Source organism: Gigantopelta aegis, chromosome 4 (genome assembly GCF_016097555.1).
Source record: "Gigantopelta aegis isolate Gae_Host chromosome 4, Gae_host_genome, whole genome shotgun sequence".
In the NCBI taxonomy this organism is placed as follows: domain Eukaryota; kingdom Metazoa; phylum Mollusca; class Gastropoda; order Neomphalida; family Peltospiridae; genus Gigantopelta; species Gigantopelta aegis.
Window position 1 is genome coordinate 103,498,936 of NC_054702.1, and position 18,150 is coordinate 103,517,085.

The 18,150-nt window shown below is 37.2% G+C and overlaps 1 protein-coding gene across 4 annotated transcripts in view; it reads right to left on the bottom strand.

Moving 5' to 3' along the window:
* Window positions 1-1,099: 1,099 nt before the first annotated feature.
* LOC121371643 (extracellular tyrosine-protein kinase PKDCC-like) overlaps window positions 1,100-18,150 on the bottom strand; it is a 37,767-nt gene continuing 20,716 nt past the window's right edge. For all 4 annotated transcript variants that reach the window (XM_041497678.1, XM_041497679.1, XM_041497680.1 and 1 more), the window contains exons 4-7: window positions 8,105-8,313; window positions 7,397-7,653; window positions 5,874-6,050; window positions 1,100-4,982 (exon numbers count right to left, since the gene is read on the bottom strand). In XM_041497678.1, coding sequence (XP_041353612.1) covers window positions 4,900-4,982; window positions 5,874-6,050; window positions 7,397-7,653; window positions 8,105-8,313 — 726 coding nt within the window. In that variant the 3' untranslated portion in view covers window positions 1,100-4,899. The remainder of the gene's footprint in view (window positions 4,983-5,873; window positions 6,051-7,396; window positions 7,654-8,104; window positions 8,314-18,150) is intronic.

Genomic DNA, 18,150 nt, shown 5'->3' on the forward strand with positions numbered 1-18,150 from the left:
GATTACTTCATGTCTCAACCATGACATTTTGCCATTTCAAAACAGCCTAATTAACAAGTCACATGATAGCTAACAACAGTTTCTGTTATTTCAAGTGAGATGAGATTTTATATTAAAGAAATGAAGGATGAAAAATGGCCATTTGAGTTTGTTACCATTATAAGATTTTTTCAACAAATAAAATTTTGTAACGACTTAAACCACATACTAAATAGTGGTTTAATTAAAATATCAATGTCTGTTTATTCAGTGTGTTTCTGATTCTCCACTAGCCATACTACTGTCACGGTTGATTATATTACATGTATATTGTTTGTACCAGTACGCAAATGCTTACGGTAATAAAGAATTGAAATTGATAGTCCTTATGTTTGTCAGTAACCGAAACTGGACTTGGTCTCCCAATAATTTCGTACGTACGAAAAACATATATGGGGAAACAAGAAGTTTGACCTAGTACAAACATTAGGACAATGAGAAACCATTATATATGCAGTCACTGGTATTTTATACAGATAAAATGTTTAATATGTAATTATAGTTATTAAAAAGTTTGTTTTAGTCTTCATGTCTTTAAGGGGGCGGGACGTAGACCAAAGGTAAAGACCTCGCGTGCTGCGCAGTCGGTCTAGGATCGATACCCGTCGGTGGGCCCATTGGGATATTTCACGGGCCATCCACTGCATCATGACAGGTATATCAAAGGCTGTGGTATGTTCTATCCTGTTTGTGGGATGCTGCATATAAAAGATCTTTTGCTGCTAATGGAAAACTTAGCGGGTTTACTCTCTAAGACTGTCAAAATTACCAAATATTTGACGTCCAATAGCCGATGATTAATAAATCAATATGCTCTAGTGGTGTTACTAAACAAAACAAGCTTCTTTTTAAATGTTTTTCATGTTTTTCTTTCTCAGTATGTGGCTAGATATTATTTTTACATTTCTATTAACTTACCGCTGACAGGTGTTCAGGTGAATTCCATCAACCTAGGTGTTGTTTGTTTTTGTTTTCTGGGTCGAAGGTTTGTTTTGCTACAATTGAAAGACTTATCAACGATCCACTGCTACGTATATCTCCAAGCAAACAAACACTTTTATATATTTGGACATTTTTATTTAGTTTTATCATGTAAAATACACACAATACACAAACGAACAAACAAGACAAATATTTCGTTCTTATTTAAAATATAAATGTTCAATAAATAGACGAGTTTACACATACACAATTCAATCACGTCTCCCCTAGTCTCTCTCTAGACCCCCCCCCCCCCCTCTCTCTCTCTCTCTCTCTCTCCCTGTCTGTCTCTCTCTTTCAAATTTTGGACATCTAAATAAGTCATTCTTATTTTGACATCTGGTAACAATTTCACTTATGAATTTATACATGTATTCCAAAACAAAGTTCTCCATTTCAAACGGTACCAGAAAGTAAAACAACGTGATATGGGTGGAACATTCGAACGTAATAATTTTACGTTTATTACCTATTTGGTCACAATACAACAAAGGAAATGAAAACTGATACGCAAGTAATTATATTGTGCATGTGTTCAAAAGAGCATCAAAAAAAACCCTATGGGGTATCTCTGGCGAGTTCCAACTGACGATCCAGTGCACTGATGCAGCACATCTCAGGGTTTAGTGAGCATATGAAACCGAACGAGAAGAAGAAGAATATTAATAATTCTCCTCTCCACAGTATTGTTTAGAAACCAGTTTCATGTGTTACTATTCTTATACAGTTCGACACGACCCAAATTATAAAATTTGCAGCAGGAAACCCAGTGCGAACATTTGGACTATAAAGGCAATACGCCATTCTAAAATGTCACTTACTATTACGGACGTATTGCTGAGACGTAAGCAACCTGAATGGGCAATTTGTTTTGATTTGTGTCCGACCAGTAATGGCGCATTGTTCTGTCTGTAAAAATAATTAACAACGAGTGCCTAACCGCGCACGAATATGTCAAACGGTTTCCTGGAGTAAGCTTGGGTTCCCCCGTGCACTGTGACCAAACGTCACAGCAACCGCTTCACGCCGGCGCCAAGAAAACACTGGCACTGACACCAATTTCCGTTACGCCGTCAGTTCTCCAAGACTGGTCTTATTATTTTCCTGAAAGTTTTAGCAGGTTTTATCGATTTGAAAATTGATTCCATTGCTGAAGGTTTTCAGAGCGGTTTTCAGAGCGGTTTCCAGTGTACGGCATCGTTGGTTGCTGCGTCCAGCCCCGATGAGTCATCAAGACGCGCGGACACTCAAACGACGTGACATTGCATAGATGTTGGTAATGGGTGCTCCAAACACAGTGGCAGACAACACGCGGAATAAAGTACTGCCTCCAGATATTCCGATGAGCACAGGACTAAACTAAAAGAAAATCAATTAGCTACCAGCCTAGGTAGGGTATTGGCTAAGCCATCGGCCTTAAGACTGGTAGTTACTGGGTTCACACCCCGGTTCCGGATCCCACCCGGAATTAGTTTTAACGGCTTAATGGAGGACCGGTATCACTAACCACTAATGACTGTCGTGAAGAGAGCGCCCAGATAGCAGAAGTGTATGCCCTTGGCAGCGTGCTTGAACATTAATAGGAAAAACGTATAAAAATGAAATGAATGAATGAAATCAATTATCAATGTTAATGGGTCTGTGAACACTTCTCCTAGATAGACTTTGCGTAGCTTGGTGTGTCTTGGAGTAGGCGTGGTGCTAAATTAAAAACAAATGATTTGTAGACGGATTTTGAGCTGGTTTCCATGCCAGTTTAAAGTGTTTACAATATTGTAAAAACTCCCACCCAAAACAACAGCAGCCAAATATTAGACAATGTTTTTTTCAAGTACCTTTAAAAGGTATACTTAAATAATGTTCCTCGTTACAAATTGTGGGGTTGTTTTTAATGTTTAAAAATATAATCTTGCAGACCACCCGTTCATGTTTATATATTAACCAGTACATTTCCGTAGGTTAAAAACTGTTATGTCATTTTAAATATTGCTATACGAATAAATAACATTTCCATTCCACACTTTCAGTATTAATAGGTCCTCCATTAATTATCGTTTAAAATCCTGTCTTGACTTGACAAGTTATGAAGGAAATGGTAATATATGTAATTATTGCACTGAATTTTATAGTACACGACACAAGAAATGGCGCACGAAGAGCATTGTTTTAAATCGATGATGGTGAAAATACAGCGCATATGCTTAATTATGTTTCATGTCATTGTGTCACCTAGTGTACATAGTTGGTTAGCCACTCACTGAAAATGAATTATCATCACATGGTACCACACACACGCACACGCACACTAATTAAAATTCTGTTGTCACATTCAAACAATAACACAATATAAAATATGCTATCTTTACAAACCGTGCACTTGCAATACACAGGACTGCTATTACATTCTTAACGAAACTTTTTGAGAACAGTGTTTCAGCTTCCAGCACCATCCTTGATTCATTCGCCAGTCGCAGGTTATGTTTCAGAAAATACATATATATTGTAATGAGTTATGCAACCTGAGCATACACGTTGTTGGTCAATGGTCTTGAAGGAACATAGTGAACTGAATGGACGTCATGACTAGTGAAGTTGCAGATACATACGTACGATACACAACAGAATCGGATCCTTTTGTCTACTTGTAAGAAACCCTCCTCCATTGCTGTGCCATGATTCTTTTTGTACGGCTACATCGCTTATTTTAGACAAAGTATGGCCCTGATAATCTTTAAAACACAATACTCTGGGAGTTGAAGATCAAACGGATAGTCTCGTCTTATCTAATAGAAATTGCATGAAATTTACGCCAATGCTAAGACTCTCAGGTCAAGACTTTCAGTCCACACTGTTTAGCGTCAGAAGCATCAGCCCATAACTTCCGATTCCATTAGTCAACATCCTGTTTACTAGCAGTTGGTCAACATACTGTATGACCCTCAACCCCACAACTACAATCATATAGTTATTATGATCTTTATCGCAAATAACTAGAAGACTATAGTTTTGTGTAGACGTGAGCAATAGCTCAGAACATTATGTGACAGTGGTCTTGGTATTGTATCAAACAATTGATCAGTGTGCCTTACCATGCCTTACTTTACTGGGTTTGTGAGACCACATAAGTGTATGAACGGGTCCATAGACTTGATATTATAATAATGCTTATCGCACACAAGATATTTTCAATAAAATATTAAAAACAGGCATCAATAAAGTACTCCATTTTGCATCCAATCAACATGGCGAGGTAATTACTAGACATCCTTTCATGAAGCTGTTTGATTATCTTTATTTGAAACCACAGTGGTATAATTTTAATAAAGAAGTTTTATAATAATTTGTACTAAAAACTAGCTGAATGTTTTTGTGGGGTTTATGGTTTACTTATTTATATGCATTCATCATATACCTATAGTTTTTAACAAAATGAGCCTGTATATTGTATGAATTTCTGTTGGCATGTCTACTCCGGCCATTACCGTTATTTGTCACTTCTGTCTTGCTCAAAGGATTACATTTTCTTTGCTTTCGTCATAGGCGTACGATATTCTTCCTGCTTTCGTCATAGGGTTACGATTTGTTCTCTGCTGATGCAATGCATCACATGGCCACCCAACATCATTTAGGATCTGTTCTGCAACTGTTTCTGTTACGATGTTCCCTCTGATTGTCAAGGCTTCTCTCTGCTTACGTCACTAGAAGATCTCGCTCTCCGTGTGGTTATATATTATGAACAATATACATTTGGCAGATGTCTCTTAGCGTTCTCCTCGGAGTCGGCTTGAAAGCACCATTGGTCAGTGTGGAACGAAGGGCGCATGTCCATCCGAACTATCACAGATTTGGCATGAGGAATTTAACCTCCGTGGTATGACGTCATGGTGGTTTAACAAATAAATCTGTTTCTTTATTTCGAGATGGTTTTGCCATGCCATTTTTCAAATGCACAATTTTTCGACCTGCAATTAATAAAAAAATGTATATATATTACTACTGGGTAATATAATTATTGTATAATATATTTTTTGTATTTTTTTTACATACTGTAATCGGATACGTATTGTTTTTCTTTTTTTCCTTCTTCACAAAACAAATGTCAATATTAATAATTACCTTACACTTAAACGTTGTTTTTAGCTTTCAACAGACATTGAGTGATTGTAGATAGCACAGGAACTCGAGTTTAAACTTTTAAAGTTTCTTTGTGTGCATGCAAATGACAAACAATTTGGACAAATTTATTTTGTAACTGAAACATCACACGTCTTGCATTCCGCGGGTAAAACAAATGATAACGAAATCAGCATATTTGGTTCTTTAAAATGTTATTAGAGTTTAAAACTGAAATAGTTATTAAATTGTTCAAGTTAAGATGGTTATTCCATTGTTTTAACTTACAAATACAAAAATAGTATGAAATAAATAGCATAGTAAATACATTTTAAAAATTAAATTCACTCACATTAATATACAAAGCAAAATAACACAGAACATTTATCAAGAACATGAAGATATACATTAATGTTCGAAATAGTAGGGTAACAGAAGCAATTTTCCATGCAGTCTAGAACATTACAGAGGTCCAAAAATCTAGTAACCTAATGTATTTTAATGATGTCATTCTCACAGACCTCGAATTAAATCCGTTTTTCTTTTATGTAACATAATTTATTTGTGTGGGGTTAAATAAATTTACAAATGAAAGTATTAACATAATTTTCACATACGAGTAGCTATGGCACTTGTTTTGCCTCTAGGTGGTGTGGTATTAGCGCTTTCTTAAAATTATTGAGACAATATTGTCAATTTTCGTTTATTTCACTAATGGTATAATTAGAAGAGTTACTGACCTGTCCATGTCTTCTGATTGGTCATCACAAATCCTTTACAATCAGGGTCGAGGTTACATATGCTTTCTGCCTCTAATGAGTCGAATACAGACAGAGTACAACCCCCTCCGGACATGGAGAAGCGACATCTGTAGTCAAACTGACCGGGCAGGTCACTTTCTTTGTGAACGGTGAACTCTGTAACAAAGCAAATTAAGTATTCAGCTCAAGTTGTATAAAACTGTGGGTTTTTCTGCAGATAATACTAGTAACTGTTCTAGCTTTTAACACTTCTCTTTTTTAATAGTAATACTAGGCCTACCATTAGACGCAACTGTCGTAGGCAGAATGAAGTGACATAACTCTGTAAATTGAAGACTGGTCTATAAAATAACGACTGGTACTTCAAAGATATACTAGTAGTTAATATTGCAAATAATGCCAACTGTCTTTCAGACTTCATTGCTCATTAAAACTCAATCATCATGGGCATTCCACTGAAACACTTTGTAAATTATTTTTCTTGTTTTATTAATATTAATGCTTACAATATGTATGTCTAAATTAGGAAATGTCAATAATGGTATTCTGGCAGATGTTAATTCTCTTCATAAATAATGTAATGCTAGTTTTGTTACTAAAATAGCAACCTTTGATTGATACATCAAACTTGGGTGAAATATTGACCACAATACAAAAACAGTAAGGCAGTCTACTTTCTGTGTATATCAAAACAAGTTAAGGTCAATAAATATGTTTTACATGTAATTAAGACCATTTAACCATGGCGAATTTCAAACTCGTACCAAGCTAATGTGTTCAGTAAAACTTACGCACATGCAGGAACAACTGAATATGCATTTCAAGTTTATCAAAATTAGCCATCTACGCAAATAATACCGTTGCTTATATTTAAAACAAAGTGTGTGTGTGTGTGGGGAGGGTCGTTATTTTTGTTAATTTTCGAGGACTATCTGTGCCACAAGTATAGATACAAAGGATTGTTTTTTGCACTCGTTTATTAAGGCACATCTAAAGACATGAAAGTCTGTTGCGTTAAGTATAATGGTACTGTGGTTTTGAGTAGTATACTAATAACTAAATTCTGTGTACATGTTTCGGTATGTTGACCCAATATATAGTTATTCAGGAGTCTTACCAATTTAATAAACTGATAAAAAACCCTATTACAGTAATAATATTTTCGTGGATTCGCGAATCAAAATTAGTAAGTGATCACGTCATGCAGTGGATCATTGGTACTGTCCTGAATATTGTTTTTACGACAGCTACTAGTTGAGTACTACAGAGGTGTAATTATATTCAAGTATGGTACTGGATCATAAATCACTTTAGTGAATAGCATCCAATTGTCTGTTGAAATATGAATTAAAAAGACATATGCTTCTGTCTCAGAAATAAATGGACTATCAACGTTTATTTTTCATAAATTCTTTTAAAAACCCCCACCAAAATAGCTAATGCTTAAAATTAGTTTAAAATTTATGCTGGAGCAGAAGAAATATAAAAAAAACCCATCATACCAAGTTTCTGTTCGTGTGGTGAGCTTCGGTTGAGGTACCAGCCCCGCGTGTACATATCGACGACCTTGCCCAGTCTGCTCACTAGTTGTACCGAGTCCATTGTGAGCTGCTCGTAGGCTTCCACTAGCTGGTCTATGTGTGGTCTTAGGAGAACTGGGGCACCGTGGGGGAGAAGGAACGTTGTGAAGTGGCGTCCTGCGTTGAACAGATTTCTCTGTTCATTATAACCCATACACTTTCCTTCAATACAAGCCATCCTGCAAATAATCAATGTGTCAAGTTGTTGAATTTTACCACCAAAATTTGAAGATCGATCATCGACAGTATATAAATAGATAACACTAAAATTTGTTTATAAATCAACATTAAATTGTTAACGACACCGTTGGTCGTTTGGGGCATGGCACAAAGTTTAAATCTTAGTTTGAACTGAAAGTTTGAATAAAAGTCTTTGTTTAGACACTGAAGATTTCAAAAGCATGGCGTCACTAATTTAAGGGAATGGAGCTTGTAGTCGGGTCTGTTTGTTTGTTTATTGTTGTTGTTTGTTTTTGTTTTTATTGTTTGGCTTTTGTTGGTTTGTTTTATTTGTTTGTTTGTTTTGTTGGAGCTTTTTTTTTTAGGATTGCTGAGGTTTGTTAGCTGAAGCAGCACACTAATTCGCTTTGGAGCCCATGCAAGTATCTGAAGACATAGCTTTTATCTTACCTTTTTGTAAAATTAGCGCTTGAGAAATGAACGATGCAGTTGGTGTCGTCGGCACACGAAGGCTCTCCAAAACCGACGTCATCAACGTCTGACAACTTGAGCTGGCCGGAAACCAGAACGAACTGCTGACGCCGGAAGTCGTTCATGCTTATTGAACCGAGTGGGCTGCTTGATAAGAAGCGAAGAAGTCGTGTCACGTCATAGGATATCTGGAACGAGAATACATCAATCATGATTGGGTTCTCAAATCTGGCGTTACCAGCGCAGTGATTCATTTATCGCTTTTAAGGCTGATGGGTGATGGGTTCATACATTTGCGAGTTTAGATCTTTTGAAGAAAAAAAATCCCCCTTACATTTTGACCAATTTTGTTTAATAAAAGTACTCAACACAGAACTCTGGCATTACTCGTTTGTGCAATTTTGGGCAATAAAGTTTTGTTCTTTAGATAATCTCGTGGTTCAGGTATGATATAGATTAAACTTAGAGTGAACAAGTAACCTGTGATGTCAAACTTTTGGTAATGTAGTATTTTTCACTTTTCAAGTTTACAACTCTGCAATCGAGCAATACTTACACCTAAGCATGCTTGATTTACCAACAAATGTAAAGGGCCTACCATAATTAAATGTTTTTATTTTCTTGTGTCATTGTGACCGCGACATACACGACCTTTATAATACTGACCATCTGTTTGGACATCATAGGTTATTCCCTTGACCCTTCATATAACAAACACAAGTAAGCCACAAATTATGATCACATACATACAAATTTCAGTTCATTTAAACTAAACTGATATGTAGGATATGGACGAGTAGAATTTTATTTGAAGATTTGTGTTTATTTATAACATGAAATAACATTCATTCCAGGTAAATGTCACAAAACTCCACAGGCCCTTTTTCTAAAGTTAGTTTTTAAAAATTAAAATATAAAATATTGAGACCCAAAGCCATCTCTTCAAATGACGAAATAACATTCATTCTAGGTAAATGTCACTCGGAAAAAAATACTGAGACACAGCCATGTTAATGTACTACAAGTATGTTTGTGATCAGATGTGGGTCTTGCAGGAGCTAGTTACATCCACCGCGCGCTAGACAAGATCTGTTTATGTTGAAGGATGGCATCAGATCAACAGATACACTCAGGTTCACCAACTCCAATTGGATAACTTACACACGCGAAAAGATCGCTTCGATATTTTCGCGTTCCATTATAAACTGAATCAGACGCATCCATCGAGAGAAGGGAATTTCCTCCCAGCCACAAATGTCTGACAGCGTAGACGCCGTAAGACGAGAGGGTTCCAAAGAAAGTGATATGTGCAAATAAATGCCGTTCTGATCCATTCTGAAAATGTTTATTCAGATACTGCACAAACCTTTCGACCCCCTTCCTCTTCTGGGATTCCTATTGTTATCGAGCAAGGCACGGTTACACTTTCACACGACCTGCGGGTTTCCTACGACAACCAAAGTGTTTTACCACATTATTATTTTCCTTTGGAGTTACACCTATGATGGGTTTATAATGGCTATATGCCCCGAGTATGTAATGCATACTTCGCTGCGATTTTAAATATATTATTTTGTCATATGCACACATTTCAACATAACGGTGTTTACGTATATCTTCGCACAAACCGTAGCGTGCTAATTTGCCATATCGATGCCTTTTGTTCTATTATTAATAGAACTTGTAAATATTTTAAAGTTTTCTACTTATTTGAATTTTAGATTATGTTATGAAATTAAGAGGAATCTGTTAGAAGGAGCAGGGGCAAATTAGGATGATAGACGCAGATTTAGGAAATGTTTAACCAAAGACTAAATGTATCATTGAGGACCACATGATAGGAGTGCATGTATATACACACACACACACTCTCTCTCTCTCTCTCTCTCTCTCTCTCTCACACACACACACACACACACACACTCTCTCTCTCTCTCTCTCTCTCTCTCCCCCCCCCCCCCCCCCCCCCCATACACACACAATATACAACCTCCTCCTTGCTTGGGATGTCAATAGTCGTTAACTCCCACGTGCAGTTAAGTAAATATTTTCTACAACTAGAATAGCTTGGCGGTAATTACGCCGTGCATAAAGTCTACATTTTCACCTGTCTCGTTAGCCGAGCGATGATGTATTTACATCACAGTCGGCAGCCTCTGCCAGTCGTGTCTGCCGCTTACTTATCTGGGTGCCAGGGATACTCTAGCGTTGCCTCGATAAACAGTTTGGCTTGTCGTTTTTGTGCCTGCCGTAAAGTCGGACTCGATGAGTTTATTTAAAAGATAAGTGAGCATGTCAGACATAACTGAACCTTACAGTCGTATATTTTCGCATTCTGAGCGCGAAGAGCATTCCGAACCTCTATCCAGTTTCGTCTTTCTAGCTTCCTCACGCTGGAAACAAACCTTTTGTTTACTGTCAAACAAGTGTTTTGCTTTTCCAATGCAAGCTATGAGTTACGTACATAAGTTGTTAACATGAAGTGTTAATATTAATTATTGATATAGCTTTGGACATTATATTATATTTTTAAAACTGTTGTCTGATACAGCAGACCTAAAGAGGTGAATGATTCTTCCATCTCTGAACATATTGGAAGACTGTTCATCAAAATTAAAACTGTTTAACTGTGTGTGTGTGGGGGGGGGGGGGGGATGTCAAATTTAATTGGTGAAAATGTTATTTCCCTCTACAGATAAACATTTCCCCATAATAATGTTAATTACATTTTTAGTTCAGAATTGGTTCATGGTCACCATCTACTATTATACATCATCCACCAAGTAACAGTCCATCTGTTCTATGGCGACATGGTTCGACATACCAACTTGAAAACCATGCGCATTTCGTTAATCTGAACCATAGTTTGTCATAAAGCTGCATGAGTTATAATGTTAGCGATACGTCTGCGCAACTGAAGTCGGGGTCGTAAGGCGAGGAGCAGACGGCACCCGTCACGTCATCGCGGGAGCAGACGGACAATACCCCAACATGGCGGCCATTGCGCTGGCGAGTCGTCTGCGATATCCAGCCACGCTGTCAGGTCCGTCTCTGTCGGGAGGCAGTTATTTTTAAAGTGACAGAATAAACTGCAACCAGATACTGATTCCCTTTGTTCGACATGGAAACTGGACACCCAAACGGGAAATCCGCAACCCCAACGACTTGTGCCATTATGATGGGGTCGCATCTCACTAGGAACAAAACGCCTTCAGGTCTAACCTTTCAATTCGAGTCTCGTGTGTAGACGTGAATTTCAAGAACAGACCCCTAAAAAAATGTGATCAGAGTTGTGAGTGATTGTGACAACGCACGCAAAGGTTGTAAGATACTGTTATCTCTCCGGTGTGCCTTAATAAAGAAATCGTTACCATCTAAGGGTTTTTTTCTTATTATTATTGTTCGTGCTTTGGAATTAAATAAGCCTGCACCTGCAGTTAAAAGTGCTATATCATGATATGCGTATAAAGCAACCTGAGTCAAACACAAACGCAGGTTCTGAGGGATTTATAGCTTAATATGAGATACTAATAACACATTTAAGCCTTTCTTAAAACCCTGATCCTTGATACAAAACATCAAATGAAATCAAGGAAACCGTCAGCACATTTAAAGGGACTATCCAGAGTTTGCGGCCATTGTAACACACTGCACAGAGTTCGTTTTTATTGTAAAATGTTTACAGCTAACAGATCCTTTTTTGATGAATAAAATTACTTATTAAATATATTTTCCTGCTTGGAATATCAGTATCTACGTAAATAAGGTGTTTGCTGTCACGACAAACACATTAGATATTTGAAAAATGAAATTCTAAACACGTGAAGTATATTTAATAAGATGGAAAGATAAAAGATGAAACTATTGCATATAAACATTCCACATACGGAATATGTAATATGTAATTTTAATTGCTAAAAAGGCTCCATTAGCAGGAAACATTTTACAATGGCTGCAAACCCAAGACAGTCCCTTTAAGTCGTGTAAAACGGTCATAAAGATATTTTTACAAAGCTACAAAGCTACACTAGTACAGCAGGCACAGCTATAATATAATCGTCCAGTCTATAATCTATTACGATTTTCATAAGGCTAAAACAGGGTAAACAAATAATTCTTATAATGCAACGTTTTTGATTCGTTGACTGAGTTACTTGACGATATTAATATCCCGGTGCAAATGAATATTAGTCCTCTTAGGTGTACTGAAATGACGTGTCACATTTTAGATGCAGTCCGTACATTACACAAGTCATAACTTTACGCGTAACGGGATCACAGTAAGACAAGTGGCGTCACTTGCAGTCTAATGACGCAAAACAAGTAAACATAAATGTGCATGTGTTTACAATTGACCGACAACTAATGCGACAGTGATGTTACATCAACAAAACAAGAAACATGTACCAGTATTTTATCAGGCTCCGGTGGTGTAGTGGTTAAATCATTGTTCCTAAGACTGGCAGGTACAGGGTTCTCATCCTAACATTGCTTCCTATCTACAATGACGACAGGGAGGTGTAAAGCCACTGTGCACTCTCACTAACCACTAACAACTAACAAGTCATCCCTATACTGAATAGATAGCCCGGATAGTGGCCTTATCTGCCCCAAAATAATGTTCATATAAAAAATAACTTGATGTATATTCTTACGGACTTTGTCCTAAAAATCAAACATTTCTGAATTACCCAAATCTTTTGCTTTGTAATAATAATAAATCCAAAAAAAACCCCTACATTTCAATATAAAAAATCCTCCCTAAAATTTCCTGTCTTATTAAGCCAAACGGGTCTTGTTCCACCAAAGATTTTATTGACCGATATTCATTTAGCAATGAAGGGTAATATTGCAATAATTTTAATTATACATACAGTGATGTTAATATTATCCATTTATTAAATTAAAAATACACTTTTATTCAGTTACGTGTTTTTTATCCGGTAGTGCATCTTTTCATTCGTTTTGGTCGAGTCTTTTCATTACCTATCGGAAATGAGAATCCCGTTTTGACAGTGATTCACGTAAATCTCTTGTGAAAATAAACGGAACTGACCACCAGTATCTGAAGCAGACGATCATTAATTTCGTGGCCAGACGCTTGTCACGTCCAGTTTGAATCATGTGGCCACTTCCAGCTTTGAACTGTGAGGTAAGATCTTGAAAAAGCGATAGCATCGCCAGTAACGATAATCTTTTTGAACGGACACGACAGCTCTGCTGACCCACGTCGAGGACTAGCGACGTCATGAGCGTTTGAGTTCAAACTGGTCACTTCAAGGGACTATATGGTGTGAGCATACCAACAGACCAGTCTGAGAAAAGAGAGAAGCCATTCTCAGGCGCGAGTGCCCGGATATACTAGTATACGCTCTTCCTTGAACTTTAAAGTTACCCCCACCCCCCCAAACAAAAAACAAAAACACACCAAAAAAACCGACTGCCAATATATAATGCATGTTAGTGCACTTTGAAATATTGTAGGTGCCCTTTTTAAGATGCCCTTTTATAAGTTGCATTCCCATCTTAGAAAAATCCTGCTGCCGCCCTTGATTCTACAGGTATATTTTGAATGTAGAACGTCGACCAAGAAAACAAAAACGACATCTGGAGTGGGGACACGGTCTCTAGTGGAGAGGCACAGTCTTTAGTGGGGGGGGGGTTAGATTTATAAGGGGGAAAAGGGAGCACCTGCCCTGGTCCCCCTGCCAAATCCGTCCCTGAGGGGAGGGGGGCAGATTTTAATATTTATTTATATACTTTGTTTTTGTTTAACGACACCACTAGAGCACATTGATTAAGCATTCTGACTCGTAGTTATCAGAGGAAACCCGCTACATTTTTCCATTAGGAGCAAGGGATTTTTTACATTTACTTTCCCACAAACAGGAAAGCACATACCACGGCTTTTGACTACTTGTGGTGCACTGGTTGAGACGAGGAAAAAACCCTCAGTTAGTTGAACAGATTGACCGAGGTAGTTCGATCCTGCAACGCATTCACCTAAAAAAAAAACGTACATTTTTGTACGCGAAGGGAGGTCTATTAAAAGTGCTTGTACTAGAAACTGTTTAGTTACGATAGTTTGTATTTGAATGCTAAGACCGAACTATTGATTGTTTCTGCTTGGCAATGAACAATGGAATTTATTTTGCATCGTGGCTCATCCATTATTTAATAAAAATATCATTCATGGCGAGTCTGAAGTTCCAAGACTTGAAGTTCACATTCTACGCCGTTACTTCTCTGAGTTATTTTAAGAATCCTCTTAATTTTTTCATTGTTTGGGTGGTCAGTTAGATATTGACGACGATGACAAATTATTTAAATGCTTCTTAAGTGTACCCATTACCAATTCCCTAGAGTTTAAATTAGGTTAGTGGTTCTTTTATTTCACGCAAATCGGTAAAATGGGTTAATTCCCGCTAACAGCTACTGAGGGAGGTTGTTTTTGGCAGGTTTTGTGTTGCTACCGTATTATTTTTTTGTTGTTGTTGCAGTATCAAAATAAAATATGGTAAATTTCAGGAACACACGTGACTGCCATAATATTCACCATGGGAATTTGAACTGGCAAATGTGTGATAATCCGATTTTTCATTAATTGGCTAAAGAAATCTTTAGCAAAGACTAGCAGTGCTGTACTCGTTAAGTTGGGACATATTTGTCGAAAGGTTGGGACTATTGGACTTATTTCTGCCATAGAAATCTGCACAACAGTTTCGAATATCTCCAGTGTACACGTTTTTTAATATATATATATATAACGGAAATATCTTGTTTTCCTGACCATTCTCTTATCAACCAGTTTTAATTACCAATAATTTTTCTCGGAACATTAGTTACACGAAAGTAAATTACTGTCCACAGATATATGAGCTATAAAACTGGCAAACAAGAATGGTCTGTAAATAACTGTGTATATTCGTTGCACATATTTAATGAAATATTCTATAGACAACAGTCCGGCCATCACGTGCGTGTATATTCAATTACTACGAAGATCCTGTCCATTAGTTTGGTAATGGGTTTTGCAGTTTTATCGTAAATCCATATCACACAGTAGTGGGTTACAACAATTGACCACGAACAGCTGTTATCGGCACGGTTTTCAAACAAATTACGGGACGTTTTCATGCAAAAAGAGCCCAAAGCCGCATATCATTAGGTTTTTCCGAAAAGACAGTCTTTCTCATATCTCCAGGTTATCCCTCAAACAAACCCCACTCACACCCACAAACAAAAATCAGAACAACAATACAACACTATTTAAACTAGAAGTACGTATTCATCAATAGTGTGAGTATTGTTAATTTAGGACTACTGTTGCTATGGTGTCACGTCATAACATTTATTGCATGGCACATATTATCTTAACTACGCGTTTGTATATACATATACGTTTTACTTTACTAAATAAATAAATAAATAAATCTTCTTCCTTCAAGACGTTTTGGACTCTTTTTTTTCTAGCAATGTCCGATCAAATGTAATTATTTCTTCTTCTTTCTTTCTTTTTTAAGGAAAGGTGATATTAATGACTGGATAACATAAAACATGTTCTTTATAGCCCCCCCCCCCCCCCCCCCCCCCTCCGTTTTAATTTTCCATGCTTTAAAAACTGGTTTATTTTAGAGGAGACATTGTCCACAATCTAAATGCATTCTGTCCCATGAGAAGTAAATTACCATGATCACACGTACTAATTTAAGAACTTGTGTAAACAACAAAGCAAGATTCTTATGCTAGTGTCAAACAACCAACTGCCAGTAGAAAGTTGGCTAACCTTCTGCTCTCACTTCTACGACTATTCAGTTGCTAGTCTTAGCGCTCTTACAACTCGATTCTTGTCGTATAACCCATTAGTTGTTAAACTGAGCGCACCAGTAAGTCGGGAGTTGGGGAAATGACACCGCAACCGTCGAGTTAGCCAATTTTCTGCTGGCAGTGGGCAGTCTGAGACTACCATTACTTTCAGGAAGAAGCGTAATAAAAGTTTATTGAAATCCAACTGTAGTTACATAAATAATTATTTTGCTGATTGAAGTAATGTAAGATGAGATTTTTCTTATTAAAAATATTCCAAACAGTGCTCATTTCCTTCATATTCTTGTCAATTATATTGCAATTCCCTTCTTGACAATGATTTGAATATTTTCAATTTTCTTCATATTCTTCTCAAAGATATTACAATTCCCATTTTGCCAATAATTTGAATATTCTCTATTTTCTCCATTTGGCTACACATTTTGCCAATTATTTCTATTGACATGCATTTTATTACTATTTTAAAAATTAATATTATCTGGCTTCCACATCCGCCGCTCACAGCGCGCAGACACACTATATCGCAGCAGAAAGCGACACCTGCCAGTCAAAGCAGCAGGAGACAACCCAAAGACAATAAATCAACATTTCGATGGGCAGCCAGGCCCCAGTGTGCAAATTATCCACACAAACCAAACAGAAGGTCAGCGAGATTTGTGTATAGCGCTCTGTTGTGGGACTCGGTATGATTACTACGGTTTCAAAAACAACCATGGTTGCCACGCGCGCGTTCTTAGCATTACAGTCAAGTCATCATTCAAATAGTGGGTCCGATAAACACACACACACTATCTTTCCTATAAACCTAGCCCGATTAGTATGCCTTTAGAGAGCTAGATGAACATTTGGACAGCGATTATAAGTGTCCGTATGTCCGTCTATAGTACTTCTCACAGGGAATGCCTTTTTCATACTATGAAATTTATCACAAGTTATTTATTTCTGAGCCAATTGTTTTATAAATTGTACACGAAAATAGTTGTTTTGTTTTTTTGTTATTTCCAAAACACTTTTTAGTTTTCTTCTTGCGTCAAACCAAACTGAAGTAATTTACACAAAAAAAAAAAAAAAAAAAATAATAAAACAAAATAAAATAAAATAAAATAAAATAAAATAAAATAAAAACAGATTTTTGATGGAGGATGGGACAGACTATAGCTCTCTAATGGCGGAGTAATCAGGCTACTATGAACCAAGGTGAACTTTCAATTTGTTTAAATCCAAACTGAAGTTCTCTAGTTATAATCCACTTTCAGTGCCATACATCTCTTCACATTAAAAGTCCCACATAGACAGACTTTATAATAACAGACAGTTAAACCAAGTGGAAAAAACGTTGGAGCAATGGTACATTTTAGATATATTGGTATATAGGATTTTGTAGTCATGAGTCAAGGGGACAATTAGTACTAAATGTAATAGACGGGGCAAAAAAACAGGGACAAGCAGTGTACAGATAAAAATATTGTTGCAAAACTGGCCTTGCCTGGCCCACCCACCCCTCTTTTTTAATCCGCTCTGTTGCAAGATGGGAAAAGACTAGATCGTGTGCGGTCGTCCCCATTGCAAATTGCCTGTAACAAGTTTACATTTATTTAATAAACAAAGCATTTTATTCCTTCCCCTTGTGTACAAGGATACGACCATACCCTCGAGCGTGTTGAAACATCTGCCGAGTTTGATCCCTGCCACAAGGAACCATAAATTAAGTAGATAAACAGACAGTCGGAATGGTTTAGACTTTCCCCGATAAACGCGGTGCAGGTACATACATTATAAATCAGCCAGATAAACGTTTATCTGCAAATGGTTCGCATTTTTAACGGGAGTACCACGACCAGACAAGTGAAAATGGTTTACGTTCGGATTTTTTTTCTTCATATATGCGATAAGCGAACCGGTACCTCCATACAGAACTCAAACTCTAAGTTAATCGACCTTTCGCCTTCGCAGCCGCGGAGCACATAAACAGCTCGCAGTCTTGTAATGTTAATGTCAAATTGAACGTCCCGCAGTACACGGCTCGTTACCCTCGATTATTAGCCCGCTGGGAAGTACACGAGAGTCGAACAATATTCCGACCGTGTTGCGCCGAGTAATCATTGTGTTCCATTCAATACAGACCGCGCTCCCAGTCTATTTTAAAGCAATTTACGCTCGCAGTAAAACGGGATGAAATACCCAAAAACCAATTTGAG